Here is a 14,603-nt window from a genome sequence, read left to right on the forward strand (position 1 = left end):
TGTTTACAAACAGAGCCAGGAGGTCAGTCGAGCATCTGAGGAATTTTGTCGTGACGTGCATCGTGGGAAAGGGAGGTTCGAGCAGCTGCCTGACAGCTGCAGCGCGACCATATGGTATTAGATGGATGAAACAAACAGGTGGAAACGGCTGAAACGCGGTAACAGCTGGAGGAATATGCACAGAAGGAAGAAAGCTCCTGCCGTTTCTGCGTCGTGTCTGTAGCAGCTGCTGCTGTCAGGTGGCTGCGCAAGCCTCCGTTTCCCACAATGCACTTCGCAACAAAATTCCAAAGATGCCCAAGTTCCCTCCTGACTCTGTCTGTAAACACATGGTTTGTTTCTGGTGGATGGAACTAAGAAACTGTTCACTGTGATGAGAGAGATTCAGCTGAGTACTGACAGACAGACTGACAGATTCATGAAACTGAGGATAGGACTGAGGATGGACAGATCTGAGGAAAACTGTCACGAAAGTCTCCTGCACCTTTAACTTAATAAGGACATCATGTTTACAGCTGTAAGACGTCCTGTTCATGCTGATTTGACACATAAACATCAATATTTCCCACAATGTAAACCAAACAAACCAATGCACTGATATTTATCCCATAATATAAAAGTATATTATTTCATTAGTCATTCTTGTTTTGGATCCCAGACCCTGTTAGAAAAGAAACACCTGAATTCAACGTGTCCACATACTTTTGTCCATTTGTGTATGAGTTAGCCAATTACACTATGAGGCTAACGATTTGTTTTTCCAGATAACAGTCTATTATTTCCTCATTTGGAGATGATGAAGGTCATCTTTTCACGATAACAAGACGAATGAACTCGTTATCGCTGGAGAACAAGGTTTGTCATCTGGAGATAAAGGAATAAATGAGATGACGCCATGAAAAAAAAAAAAAGTCTGTGGACGCTGTCGTTTATGGACTTCCACGTGTCCTGGTTCTGCTCTGCACACACATTTAGAAATGCAAACAGAAAAAGAAGTGAGTGGGAAGTGAAAAAGTGGACAAGAAGCAAAGAATGTAGAGTGACGATGAAGACCAGAGGAAACCAGATCCCAGTGTGGTCCTGCCTCCTGTCACTTTGTGCTTCTGACACCACGTTAAAACACTTTGTTCTAATTAAATCTTTACAGGATGTCGCTGTGAAAGTGACTCTGATTTAGTCTGAAGTCTCTAAAATTAAAACAGGAGCAGATTTCTTCTGTAATCCAACACTTCTAATTACAAATATAGTTTTTTTTTTCTTTTATGTCTTACATCAGGGGTGTCAAACATACGGCCCACGGACCCAAACCATATTAACGTTAACATTTTAGTTCATATAACTGTGATCTGAAGTAAAATAACAGCACAATAACCTTTAAATAATGACTCCAAATGTTCTTCTTCTTGGTTTAATGTGAAGAAAATAACATTAAATTATGAAAATATTTACATTTATGTTACGCCCTAGTCTAGGGGTGAAAAAAGGCATAACATAAAATGATTCCCACTCCCAAGGAAGACCATGACAAATAATGTTAAATTAAAACCGAGCAGCAGTTTATTCAATGTAGGGTGAGCAGTGACAAAAATAACAAACAAAACCAACTCAGTCACTCTGTACCTCCCAAATAAAAATAAAAGAACAAAAATACACAGGACTAACCTGGCCTCCTAACTCAAAAACAGGAGAAAACATGATGAAAATAAAATAGACTTCTCACCCTAAACAAGTGCTGCGGTGTCCATAAACTATTTACAATGTGCATAAATACTGAATTCAAAATGTCGAAACTCTCTCTCTCTAATAATGCGAACTGGCGGCGTTAGTTGGGAGCAGGACGAGGATGAGGAGCGGGGCTGGGTTGTCCACAGGTGGTTTTAAAGGCAGACTCCGCCTTCCTCCACCAATTAGCGGTCTGTGCGCTCCAGGCTGGCCCACCCACAGGACGCGCGTTCCACCAATCCAGTACAGCCACCTGGACTGAAACACATATGTGTATAGAAAAATACACCACTGGCCCTCTGCAGGCCAGTGTGGGATAACAGAACAAAATACACATACACATATATACGACCTCAGGGTCGTAACATTAACAAAAACAAATATGAACAACCTTAAATGTCTAAAGAAAATTAAATGCAATTTTAAGAATATTCTGCCTATTAGTAAATGTTTTGTGTATTTGTAAATCCACTGTGACCTGTAAATTGTGTTAATAATAAGCTAATTAATTAATAAAGTAAACACAATTAAATAAATAAATAAATAAATAAATAAGAGACATAATACTGATGAAATTGTTTTTATTTTAGTTCCAAATTCCAAAATTTTAACAATATTTTGCCTGTTATGAAATGTTTGTGTAACATTGTGTGTAATGCACACGTATAAATGATAAGTTGAAGCATAATATTGTAAAATTGCACTGATATAGTCTTTTTTGGTTATTTACATCTTTTTTTGGAAAGATTTTTTTGTAAATGTAAATATTTTTTAATGTAATGGGGTTTTTTTGCACTACAAAAAAGAAAAACTTGGAGTTATTATCATCATCATTATCATCTATATTATTATTATCATCATTGTCATCATCGTCATCATTATTATCATTATCATCATCATTATCATCATCATCATTGTTATAATCATCATTATTATCATCATCATCGTCATCATTATCATTATCATCATCAACATCATCATCATCATCGTTATCATCCTCCTCCTCCTCCTCCTGCTCCTCATCATCATTATTATCATCTCTATCTATCTATCTATCTATCTATCTATCTATCTATCTATCTATCTATCTATCTATCTATCTATCTATCTGTCTGTTCTGGCCCATTTGAGGTTAACCTGGTCTTAAAGTGGACCCTGACCTAAGGTGAGCTGGACCAGGTGGAACTGTAGGAACTCACTTGTGCTAAAGCTGCTTCTTTCTGCATCCTGTTAAACGACGTTACCGTCCGATCATTGATTTACGGCCTGATCTCAGGTGTGAGTTACAGTATGTCCCGCCCTGACAGGAAAATATCAGATTAACAGAGTAAGTCGATCTTAAAACTCCGCCCCCCGGGGGTTTGGAGGCGTCACGTCCTGCAGAAGAAGACGAGCAGAAGCTGAGGTGAAGAGGAATTAGAAGGAAATCTGAAGTAATAAAAGCTCTGCCTCTGAAAAACTGCATATTTTACAGATTATGTCATAAATGAAGGTTGAGTCTCACATAGAGGACCTTTCTGACCCCTAGTGGTCACTCCCAGCATTACAGCATCCTTTACTATTATTGTTTTTTTTTTGATGAATTTTACCACTGCGCTCACTTTCATATTTGACGTCTTTATCTGTTCTGATATGTGCATCATATTCTGTAAAATCATCATATGTTTGTTGCATCACTGTCCTGTGAGAACCATGTATCTCCAAGATGCACATCCATAATATTAGCATAATAAATAAATAAATAAATAAATAAATGTACTTTATTGATTTATTTAATTTAAGCAAAAATATTTTTTTTAATTCTAATATTATAATTATCTTGTTTTAAAATATGCAGTAATGATCATTTTACAACCTAAAATCAGAAAAAGTTTAATTATTATGGGAAATGCATAGATAGATTTTATTTTATTTTAATTTATTTTACTTGAGTAGCATACTTATCTTATTTTTTTACAACCTAATCAGAAAAAGTTTAATTATTATGGAAAATGCACAGATAGATTTTTCTTTTCTTTTCTTTTCTTTTCTTTTCTTTTCTTTTCTTTTCTTTTCTTTTCTTTTCTTTTCTTTTCTTTTCTTTTCTTTTACTGGAATAGCATAATTATCTTATATTAAAATATGCAGCAATGATAATTTTACAACCTAAAATCAGAAAAAGTTAGATTAGCGTAAAAAATGCATAGATTTTATTTTATTTTATTTTATTTTAACAGCATAATTATCTTAAATAAATACTCAAAAAAATAGCAGAGTTCATTGTTTCATACCATCCAGAACCCTGTATTTATTCTGTTAACCCTCAAAAACCAAAACCATCGACTAATGTAAACTGTTTAATACCTGTTGATCTACTAATCCTATCAACACATGGAAATAACTGGTGTAAAATACAGTTCTTCAGATATGACCAATTTGGACGTTCAGAGGCTCCGTAGTTACCATGGAAACACTGTCATCTTCTACGACATTGGGTTTGTTGATGCAGTTTATTGCAGAGGTATTTTCTATCAGCGCGTTTGGAAATTTTTCCTATTGAACAAATGATTGAGTTTTGCTGAATATTTGAAATAAATCCTCCATTCAGAGCGTTCACCGCAGACATGTCAGAGGTTAAAGGGTTAATGTATGTGTGAAAGTCCACACATGCTGCCCACACCTCCATCCCTCCATCCATCCCTCCATCCATCCCTCCTCTCTGGCGCTGGTCCTCTTTTGTTCTCTTCCGTCTTAAACCGGTGTGAACACAACTCCTTGTGTTTCTCCCAGTGTGGTGAACAGAGCGTTGTGTTTGACGGTGGACCTTTAACGTCTGAGCTCAGGTCTGTGCTTCATCATCCATCCAGTGTTCGCACGTTAAAACTGGCAACGCAAACGACAAACAGAGGATTTAAAGGGAACAGTGAGTGTCATTAGAGTGTGAGCAGGAAAGCCTTTAGTGTCAGTTAAAGAAGAACGACAGCAGAACCAACAGACGCTCATGTCTGAAACACATGCAGGTCTGAAGAACAGAGCAGGTCTTAGAACCCACAGGAGGGAGTCACATTATATATATATATATATATATATATATATATATATATATATATATATATGGGAAGTGGAATTTAGACTCATTACAGAATCACATAGAACAGAATACACTGTAGAATAGAATAGAGTAGAATAGAATAGAACAGAATAGAATAAAATAGAACAGAACAGAATAGAATACAACAGAATAGAATAGAACAGAATAGAATAAAATAGAACAGAACAGAATAGAATAGAATAGAATAGAACAGAATAGAGTGGAGTAGAATAGAAAAAACAAATCAAAACTAGAATGATAGAAAACAGAACGTGTCTTCCAGGCAGTCTAAGTAGACCGGTCTAATCTGGTCCTGAATCCTGGACCCAGTCCTCACACTGTTAGTGTCAGATCATCAGTGTCAGTTTGACACTGAAGGGTCTGTTTGGACTGTTTTTAAATGGGCCGGTTTTGGCCCGGGGGCCGTATGTTGGACACCCCTGACGTAAGCGATATGAGGCGTTCAGGGACTGGACTCGTGCAGGAAAAGCCAAACTGTGAATGACAGCGGAACACTTTCCAGTTTAGTGGAGGAAAGAAGGGTTTGAACAAACACATGAAACATGTCATCTGCTCCTGCTTTATGAAGCCCAAAGTGCTAATTTATTAGAGCCGCTGAGGTGGATAAACAGACCACCCACCACCTGCGCAGACCCCCACAGGATCTACGCCCAGCCTTCATCTGGGGCTCTTAACCTGTGGGCTTTACAACCCCCAGGAGGACCTGATGTCTTCTTCTGTTGGCCTCTGACTGCAGCTGTTCACATGCACCACGCTGAAGACCGCCAGCACACCACATGGACTGTTTGTGTGTGTGTGTGTGTGTGTGTGTGTGTGTGTGTATGTGTGTATGTGTGTTTTCACTGCTTTTGCTTGATTCATTGTTAGAAGGAGCCAAAAAAACTGCAAAATAGTCACCGTTTACTGTTCAGACTGAAACACAGTGATTCATTTCATGCATGAATTATGAGAACCTTAGTCAAGATTTTTTTCTTGAGTGTTTTTATTCCTCCTTAGGCATAAAAAAACCCCCAATGTGATCGAGTTTTTTTTTCTATAGAGTTACAAATATATCCATGCATCCATGAAAAGATGAATAATTATATTACTCCAATTATTTCCATGTATTAATAGGATTAGTGGATCAACAGGTATTAAACAGTTTAGATCAGTAGATGGTTTTGGTTTTTGAGGGATAACAGAATAAATACAGGATCATAGGTGTTATAAAATGATGAACTCTGCTAATTTTTCAAGTATTTTCTCATTTTCTTCTCACTTTAGAAGGATTTATTCACTTGTATGGCATATTTCAAGTTTTTTGGTTAATTTCTTCCTTATTTTTCAAGTATTTTGGTCATTTTATTCTCATTTTACATGTTTTTGTACGTTTTATCCCATGAATATTTGAGGTAAAACTGTATTTTACACCCATTATTTCCATGTATTGATAGAATTAGTGGATCAACAGGTATTAAACAGTTTAGATCAGTAGATGGTTTTGGGTTTTGAGGGTTAACAGAATAAATACAGGATCATAGGTGTTATAAAATGATGAACTCTGCAAATTTTTTCAAGTATTTTACTCATTTTCTTGTCACTTTAGAAGGATGTGTTCACTTTTATGCCACATTTAAAGTTTTTTTTGTTAATTTCTTCATTATTTTTCAAGTATTTTGGTCATTTTATTCTCATTTTACAAGGTTTTTACATTTTATCTGTATTAACTGTATTATCTGTAAAACTGTATTTTACACCAATTATTCACATGTATTGATAGGATTAGTGGATCAACAGGGTGTTATAAAATGATGAACTCTGCTAATTTTTCAAGCATTTTTCTCATTTTCTCCTCACTTTAGAAGGATGTGTTCACTTTTATACCACATTTCAAGTTTTTTGGTTAATGTTTTCATTATTTTTCAAGTATTTTGCTCATTTTACATGTTTTTGTACATTTTATCCCATGAATAATTGAGGTCAAACTGTATTTTACACCCATTATTTCCATGTATTGATAGGATTAGTGGATTAACAGGTATTAAACAGTTCAGATCAGTGGATGGTTTTGGTTTCCAGTGGATGTTTGGGTCTTTATGGGTTCGTCACAAACAGCAGACCATGAACATCTGCCTCATGCACCAACATTTCATTCTCCATCCAACATCTCTTCCTGTTTTCCCTGATTGAAGGTGTTATTTTGAACTCCTGTCCTGTCCCTCTTGTCTCGTTGCGACAGCGTGAAGAAGCTGTTAACAGACGCCCTGAACAAGAACCAGTACCTGAAGAGGCTGGAGCTGCAGCAGATCAAAGACATGGTGGAGTGCATGTACGAGCGCACCTACCAGCAGGGAGAGTACGTCATCAAGCAGGGGGAACACGGAAACCATCTGTTTGTCCTGGCAGGTACGACCAGCACACACTACTGCTGGAGCTGCATCTGTGGACGAATGACACCAAGAGAGGATGAGCTGTGCATCAGTTTAAAGCAGGGGTCCCAAACATGCGGCCCGGGGGCCAAATGTGGCCCACCAAAGGTTCTAATCTGGACCCAAAGTGCAAAAATTACACAGTCTTGAATTGAATTAAACAAAAAAATTAGCTTGAATTAAGGAAAAAACGTTGAATTAAGCAAAAAAAAAAAAAAATCTCAATCAAATAAAAAAATCTTGAATTAAGCCGAAAAAAAATCTTGAATTTAGCAAAATATCTTGAATTAACAACTTCAAATTTTTGTTTGTTTTAGTGCAAAAAGTAACATTAAATTATGAAAATATTTACATTTACAAACTATCCTGTAACAATAAAATGTGAATTACCTGAACAAATATGAACAACCTGAAATGTCCAACAAAAATGAAGCACAATTTGAACTCTTTTCTGCCTGTTACTCAGTGTTTAGTGTCTTTGTAGATCTGATCCATAATGCACATGTAAAAATGATAAGTTATGACTCAAAAATCACCCAAATTCACCCAAAAATTACCTAAAATCACCTAAAAATTACTCAAAAAACACCTAAAAAAACCACCTAAAAACCACCCAAAAAACACCGAACATTATGCCTATAAATAATGACAACTTCAAATTTTAGTGCAAAAAATAACATTAAATTATGAAAATATTTACATTTACAAACTCTCCTGTAACAATAAAATGTGAATAACCTGAACAAATGTGAACAACCTGAAATGTCTAAAGAAAATTAAGCAAAATTTTAACTGTTTTCTGCCTGTTAGTAAGTGTTTAGTGTCTTTGTAGATCCGATCCATAATGCACATGGAGAAATGATAAGTTGAGGCAGAATATTGTTAAAACTGCACTGATTTTTCTTAAGAAATTTCAGTTTTTTCAGGTTATTCACATGTTTTTTGTTTGGATAGTTTATAAAAGTAAGTATTTTCATAATTTAATGGGGGTTCTTTGCACTTAAACACAGTCAAAAGTTTGGAGTTGTCATTATTTATCGGTTATTCTGTTATTATTTGACTGGTCCGGCCCACTGCAGATCAAATGGGGCTGAATGTGGAACCTAACAGAACAGGAGTTGGAGAGCCCTGCTGTAGAAGGTCCAAACAGCCTGGGCTCAGTAACAGCCAATGAGGACGGGTTCCTTTTTCTTCCAGTTTCTCCACGTCACTTTCACCTTTGACCAGGTGTAACGATGACAGACTGAGTCCCAGTCAGACTTTATCAGAATAAGTCCCACTGTCACAGGCATTTCAGGAGAAGATGTAAAAACATTCGAGTCCAGCTTTATGAGGAACAGTGTACACCACACTGTAAAAAAAATCTGTAATTTAACAGAATTTTCACTGTTTATTTTACAGATTTTTCCTGTATTTTTAAGATACAGGAAAATATCAATGAAGTGACAAAAACAGACTGTGATTTGACATGTCAAATGGAAAATAACATGAAAAACTTGAACTGTGAATAACCAGAAATTTTCCATTTTTTAAAAGAATTTTTTTTTTCACAGAAAAATACAGTTAAAATACATTTGCAAATGTATTGTAGTTTCACAAATATTTCTTTTCTAATTATGAGATTAAACTGTTAATTTAAAGTTTAATACTGTAAAAAAAATAAAATAAAATGAGATAAAATTACTGACAATTAACGGTAACAGAAGTATTTGTTCTGTCAGTTGAACCAGACTTGTTTGTTAATTGACAAATATCTTGTGTAATTACAGGAGGTTTCACAACAAAACTGTTGAATAAATGTATTTTTGTGAATGTATAACATGTATAAGCACTGATAAACTGTCCAAATACAGTGTTTATCAGTGGATTGGACAACTGAGTCTCACTGAAAATGATTTATACATATATTTATAGGTAATTTGATTGTTTTAATACATGTAAATATTCTTTATTAAACATTAAAAAGTCCAAAAAATCTAAAAAAAAATCTCATGTAAAGTTAGGGCAAAAAACTGCATTTTAATTATGGAAAATTACCATATTTTTATGAGATGGTTATTTTCTGTTATTTAACAGTATTTTTTCAGCACCCCTGCTGCCAGAATAATACCGTTTTTTTCCTTTTTTTTTTTTTTTTTTTTTTACAGTGCATGTGGTCAGATTTGACTCGTAACTCTTTGGTTTTCACTGTAAAAGACTGTTGAAGGTGGGAAAAGAGTTTGACTGCAGGTTCACATGGTCTGAAATGAACAAAAGAAGTATTTGGCAGGAAAACGGGCCAATTTTGGTCTCTGCGAGCACTCAAACACTGGCCACAGTCGAGTCCCTCTGACCACAGGCCAATGAAATCAAAGGAAAACCTCCATTCTGCATCAGTCCGCCTCCTGATCGGACAGAAATGAATCACCTCTGAACTTTCTACCTGTTCCTCTTTTGTTAGGATTGTTAACTTGCCTCCTGTTATTTTATGAGAAGCCTACATTGGGATTATTTTGGCCTGGGTAAAGTATTCTTGGCAGGTGTTTGCAGTATAAATACCTCTGGTTCACCAGCTCTTGGCAGAAGAGAGTGAAAAAGTTCATTTTGGACGCTAACGTATACATCCAGTCACTCAGACACAGCGTGCATGAAGCTGAAGTTCACCACAGGCCTCGTATTTACAGCCCGACTCTGAACTATTTGGAACCGTATGGAAAAAATGCAGCGATATTAAAATGCACTTTGACTTGGATTTTGTTGGACAGGATAAACAGAACATATTTCATGTCTTGTCTGATCGACTTCATACAGTTCGATTGGGTTCTTTGATGTAAATTTCTCAAAAAGTTTTCAGTTTCTCCCACAATTCCAGCAACTTTCTCAAAGTAAACAAACATCTGAGTGTATTAGATCAATCTTTCTCAAATGGGGGTATGCATACCCCCAGGGGTACTTGAAAGTTTTGGGAAAAATACATTAAATCATAAAGACGTAAACCTCCGCTGGTAACCAAAACCATCTACTGACAGAACCCTTTAATACCTGTTGATCCACTAATCCTGTCAATACATGTGAATAATTGGTGTAAAATGCAGTTTTACATCAATTATTCAACACAAAATGAACCAAAAAACCTTGAAATATGGCACAAAAGTGAACAAATCCTTCTAAAGTGAGTAAAATACTTAAAAATTAGCAGAGTTCATTGTTTTATACCATCCAGAACCCTGTATTTATTCTGTTAACCCTCAAAAACCAAAACCATCTACTGATCTAAACTGTTTAATACCTGTTGATCCACTAATCCTATCAATACATGGAAATAATTGGAGTAAAATACTTTTTTACCTCAATTATTCATTCAATAAAATGTACAAAAACTTGTAAAATGACAATAAAAAGTGCAAAATACATGAAAAATAAGGAAAAACTTAACCAAAAAGACTTGACATATCACATAAAACTGAAGAAATCCCTCTAAAGTGAAGATAAATGGAGTAAAATACCTCAAAAATTAGCAGAGTTCATTGTTTTATTATATCCAGAACCCTGTATTTATTCTGTTAACCTTCAAAAAACAAAACCTTCTACTGATGTAAACTGTTTAATACCTGTTGATCCACTAATCCTATCAATACATGGACATAATTGGGGTAAAATGCAGTTTTACCTCAAATATTCATAGGATAATGTGTAAAAAAAAAAAAAAAACTTGTAAAATGAGAAAAAAATGAGCAAAATACTTGAAAAATGATGACAAAATTAACCAAAAAAACTTGAAATATGTCATAAAAGTGAACAAATCCTTCTGAAGTGAGTAAAAAAAGAGTAAAATACATGAAAAATTATCAGAGTTCATTGTTTTATAGCATCCAGAACCCTGTATTTATTCTGTTAACCCTCAAAAACCAAAACCATCTACTGATCTAAACTGTTTAATACCTGTTGATCCACTAATCCTATCAATACATGGAAATAATTGAGTTAAAATGCAATTTTACCTCCATTATTCATGGATAAAATGTACAAAAAAATTGTAAAATAAGAATAAAATGAGCAAAATTCTTCAAAAATAAGAAAAAACTTAACCAAAAAGACTTGAAATATGGCATAACAGTGAACAAATCCTTCTAAAATGAAGATAAATGGAGTAAAATACTTGAAAAATTATCAGAGTTCATCGTTTTCTAGCATCCAGAACCCTGTATTTATTCTGTTAACCCTCAAAAACCAAAACCATCTACTGATCTAAACTGTTTAATACCTGTTGATCCACTAATCCTATCAATACATGGAAATAATTGGAGTAAAATACTTTTTTACCTCAATTATTCATTCAATAAAATGTACAAAAACTTGTAAAATGACAATAAAAAGTGCAAAATACATGAAAAATAAGGAAAAACTTAACCAAAAAGACTTGACATATCACATAAAACTGAAGAAATCCCTCTAAAGTGAAGATAAATGGAGTAAAATACCTCAAAAATTAGCAGAGTTCATTGTTTTATTATATCCAGAACCCTGTATTTATTCTGTTAACCTTCAAAAAACAAAACCTTCTACTGATGTAAACTGTTTAATACCTGTTGATCCACTAATCCTATCAATACATGGACATAATTGGGGTAAAATGCAGTTTTACCTCAAATATTCATAGGATAATGTGTAAAAAAAAAAAAAAAAAACTTGTAAAATGAGAAAAAAATGAGCAAAATACTTGAAAAATGATGACAAAATTAACCAAAAAAACTTGAAATATGTCATAAAAGTGAACAAATCCTTCTGAAGTGAGTAAAAAAAGAGTAAAATACATGAAAAATTATCAGAGTTCATTGTTTTATAGCATCCAGAACCCTGTATTTATTCTGTTAACCCTCAAAAACCAAAACCATCTACTGATCTAAACTGTTTAATACCTGTTGATCCACTAATCCGATCAATACATGGAAATAATTGAGTTAAAATGCAATTTTACCTCCATTATTCATGGATAAAATGTACAAAAAATTGTAAAATAAGAATAAAATGAGCAAAATTCTTCAAAAATAAGAAAAAACTTAACCAAAAAGACTTGAAATATGGCATAACAGTGAACAAATCCTTCTAAAGTGAAGATAAACGGAGTAAAATACTTGAAAAATTATCAGAGTTCATCGTTTTCTAGCATCCAGAACCCTGTATTTATTCTGTTAACCCTCAAAAACCAAAACCATCTACTGATCTAAACTGTTTAATACCTGTTGATCCACTAATCCTATCAATACATGGAAATAATTGGAGTAAAATACTTTTTTACCTCAATTATTCATTCAATAAAATGTACAAAAACTTGTAAAATGACAATAAAAAGTGCAAAATACATGAAAAATAAGGAAAAACTTAACCAAAAAGACTTGACATATCACATAAAACTGAAGAAATCCCTCTAAAGTGAAGATAAATGGAGTAAAATACATCAAAAATTAGCAGAGTTCATTGTTTTATTATATCCAGAACCCTGTATTTATTCTGTTAACCTTCAAAAAACAAAACCTTCTACTGATGTAAACTGTTTAATACCTGTTGATCCACTAATCCTATCAATACATGGACATAATTGGGGTAAAATGCAGTTTTACCTCAAATATTCATAGGATAATGTGTAAAAAAAAAAAAACTTGTAAAATGAGAAAAAAATGAGCAAAATACTTGAAAAATGATGACAAAATTAACCAAAAAAACTTGAAATATGTCATAAAAGTGAACAAATCCTTCTGAAGTGAGTAAAAAAAGAGTAAAATACATGAAAAATTATCAGAGTTCATTGTTTTATAGCATCCAGAACCCTGTATTTATTCTGTTAACCCTCAAAAACCAAAACCATCTACTGATCTAAACTGTTTAATACCTGTTGATCCACTAATCCTATCAATACATGGAAATAATTGAGTTAAAATGCAATTTTACCTCCATTATTCATGGATAAAATGTACAAAAAATTGTAAAATAAGAATAAAATGAGCAAAATTCTTCAAAAATAAGAAAAAACTTAACCAAAAAGACTTGAAATATGGCATAACAGTGAACAAATCCTTCTAAAATGAAGATAAATGGAGTAAAATACTTGAAAAATTATCAGAGTTCATCGTTTTCTAGCATCCAGAACCCTGTATTTATTCTGTTAACCCTCAAAAACCAAAACCATCTACTGATCTAAACTGTTTAATACCTGTTGATCCACTAATCCTATCAATACATGGAAATAATTGGAGTAAAATACTTTTTTACCTCAATTATTCATTCAATAAAATGTACAAAAACTTGTAAAATGACAATAAAAATTGCAAAATACATGAAAAATAAGGAAAAACTTAACCAAAAAGACTTGACATATCACATAAAACTGAAGAAATCCCTCTAAAGTGAAGATAAATGGAGTAAAATACCTCAAAAATTAGCAGAGTTCATTGTTTTATTATATCCAGAACCCTGTATTTATTCTGTTAACCTTCAAAAAACAAAACCTTCTACTGATGTAAACTGTTTAATACCTGTTGATCCACTAATCCTATCAATACATGGACATAATTGGGGTAAAATGCAGTTTTACCTCAAATATTCATAGGATAATGTGTAAAAAAAAAAAAAAAAAACTTGTAAAATGAGAAAAAAATGAGCAAAATACTTGAAAAATGATGACAAAATTAACCAAAAAAACTTGAAATATGTCATAAAAGTGAACAAATCCTTCTGAAGTGAGTAAAAAAAGAGTAAAATACATGAAAAATTATCAGAGTTCATTGTTTTATAGCATCCAGAACTCTGTATTTATTCTGTTAACCCTCAAAAACCAAAACCATCTACTGATCTAAACTGTTTAATACCTGTTGATCCACTAATCCGATCAATACATGGAAATAATTGAGTTAAAATGCAATTTTACCTCCATTATTCATGGATAAAATGTACAAAAAATTGTAAAATAAGAATAAAATGAGCAAAATTCTTCAAAAATAAGAAAAAACTTAACCAAAAAGACTTGAAATATGGCATAACAGTGAACAAATCCTTCTAAAGTGAAGATAAACGGAGTAAAATACTTGAAAAATTATCAGAGTTCATCGTTTTCTAGCATCCAGAACCCTGTATTTATTCTGTTAACCCTCAAAAACCAAAACCATCTACTGATCTAAACTGTTTAATACCTGTTGATCCACTAATCCTATCAATACATGGAAATAATTGGTGTAAAATACAGTTTTTCATCTTTTCATGGTCATCTTGGCTGATAAAGTTACGGTTGAATGCCTTTTTTTATTTAAAATTTCCAGTCAAAGGTGACTTTTGGAGTTCTTCTGCTGCTCTGAACTTGAATCCCAGACGTCCTGCTCTGTGTGAAATGCTAAACTGGTCCTGGTTGC

The 14,603-nt window shown here is 33.6% G+C and overlaps 1 protein-coding gene across 1 annotated transcript in view; it reads left to right on the forward strand.

Moving 5' to 3' along the window:
• Positions 1–14,603, forward strand: part of prkg2 (protein kinase cGMP-dependent 2) — a 75,876-nt gene that overhangs the window by 5,675 nt on the left and 55,598 nt on the right. Inside the window, exon 3 of the mRNA XM_030144465.1 lies at positions 7,032–7,198. Within this exon, the coding sequence (XP_030000325.1) occupies positions 7,032–7,198 (167 nt within the window). The remainder of the gene's footprint in view (positions 1–7,031; positions 7,199–14,603) is intronic.

The sequence above is a fragment of the Sphaeramia orbicularis genome, chromosome 9, assembly GCF_902148855.1.
Source record: "Sphaeramia orbicularis chromosome 9, fSphaOr1.1, whole genome shotgun sequence".
Lineage (NCBI taxonomy): Eukaryota > Metazoa > Chordata > Actinopteri > Kurtiformes > Apogonidae > Sphaeramia > Sphaeramia orbicularis.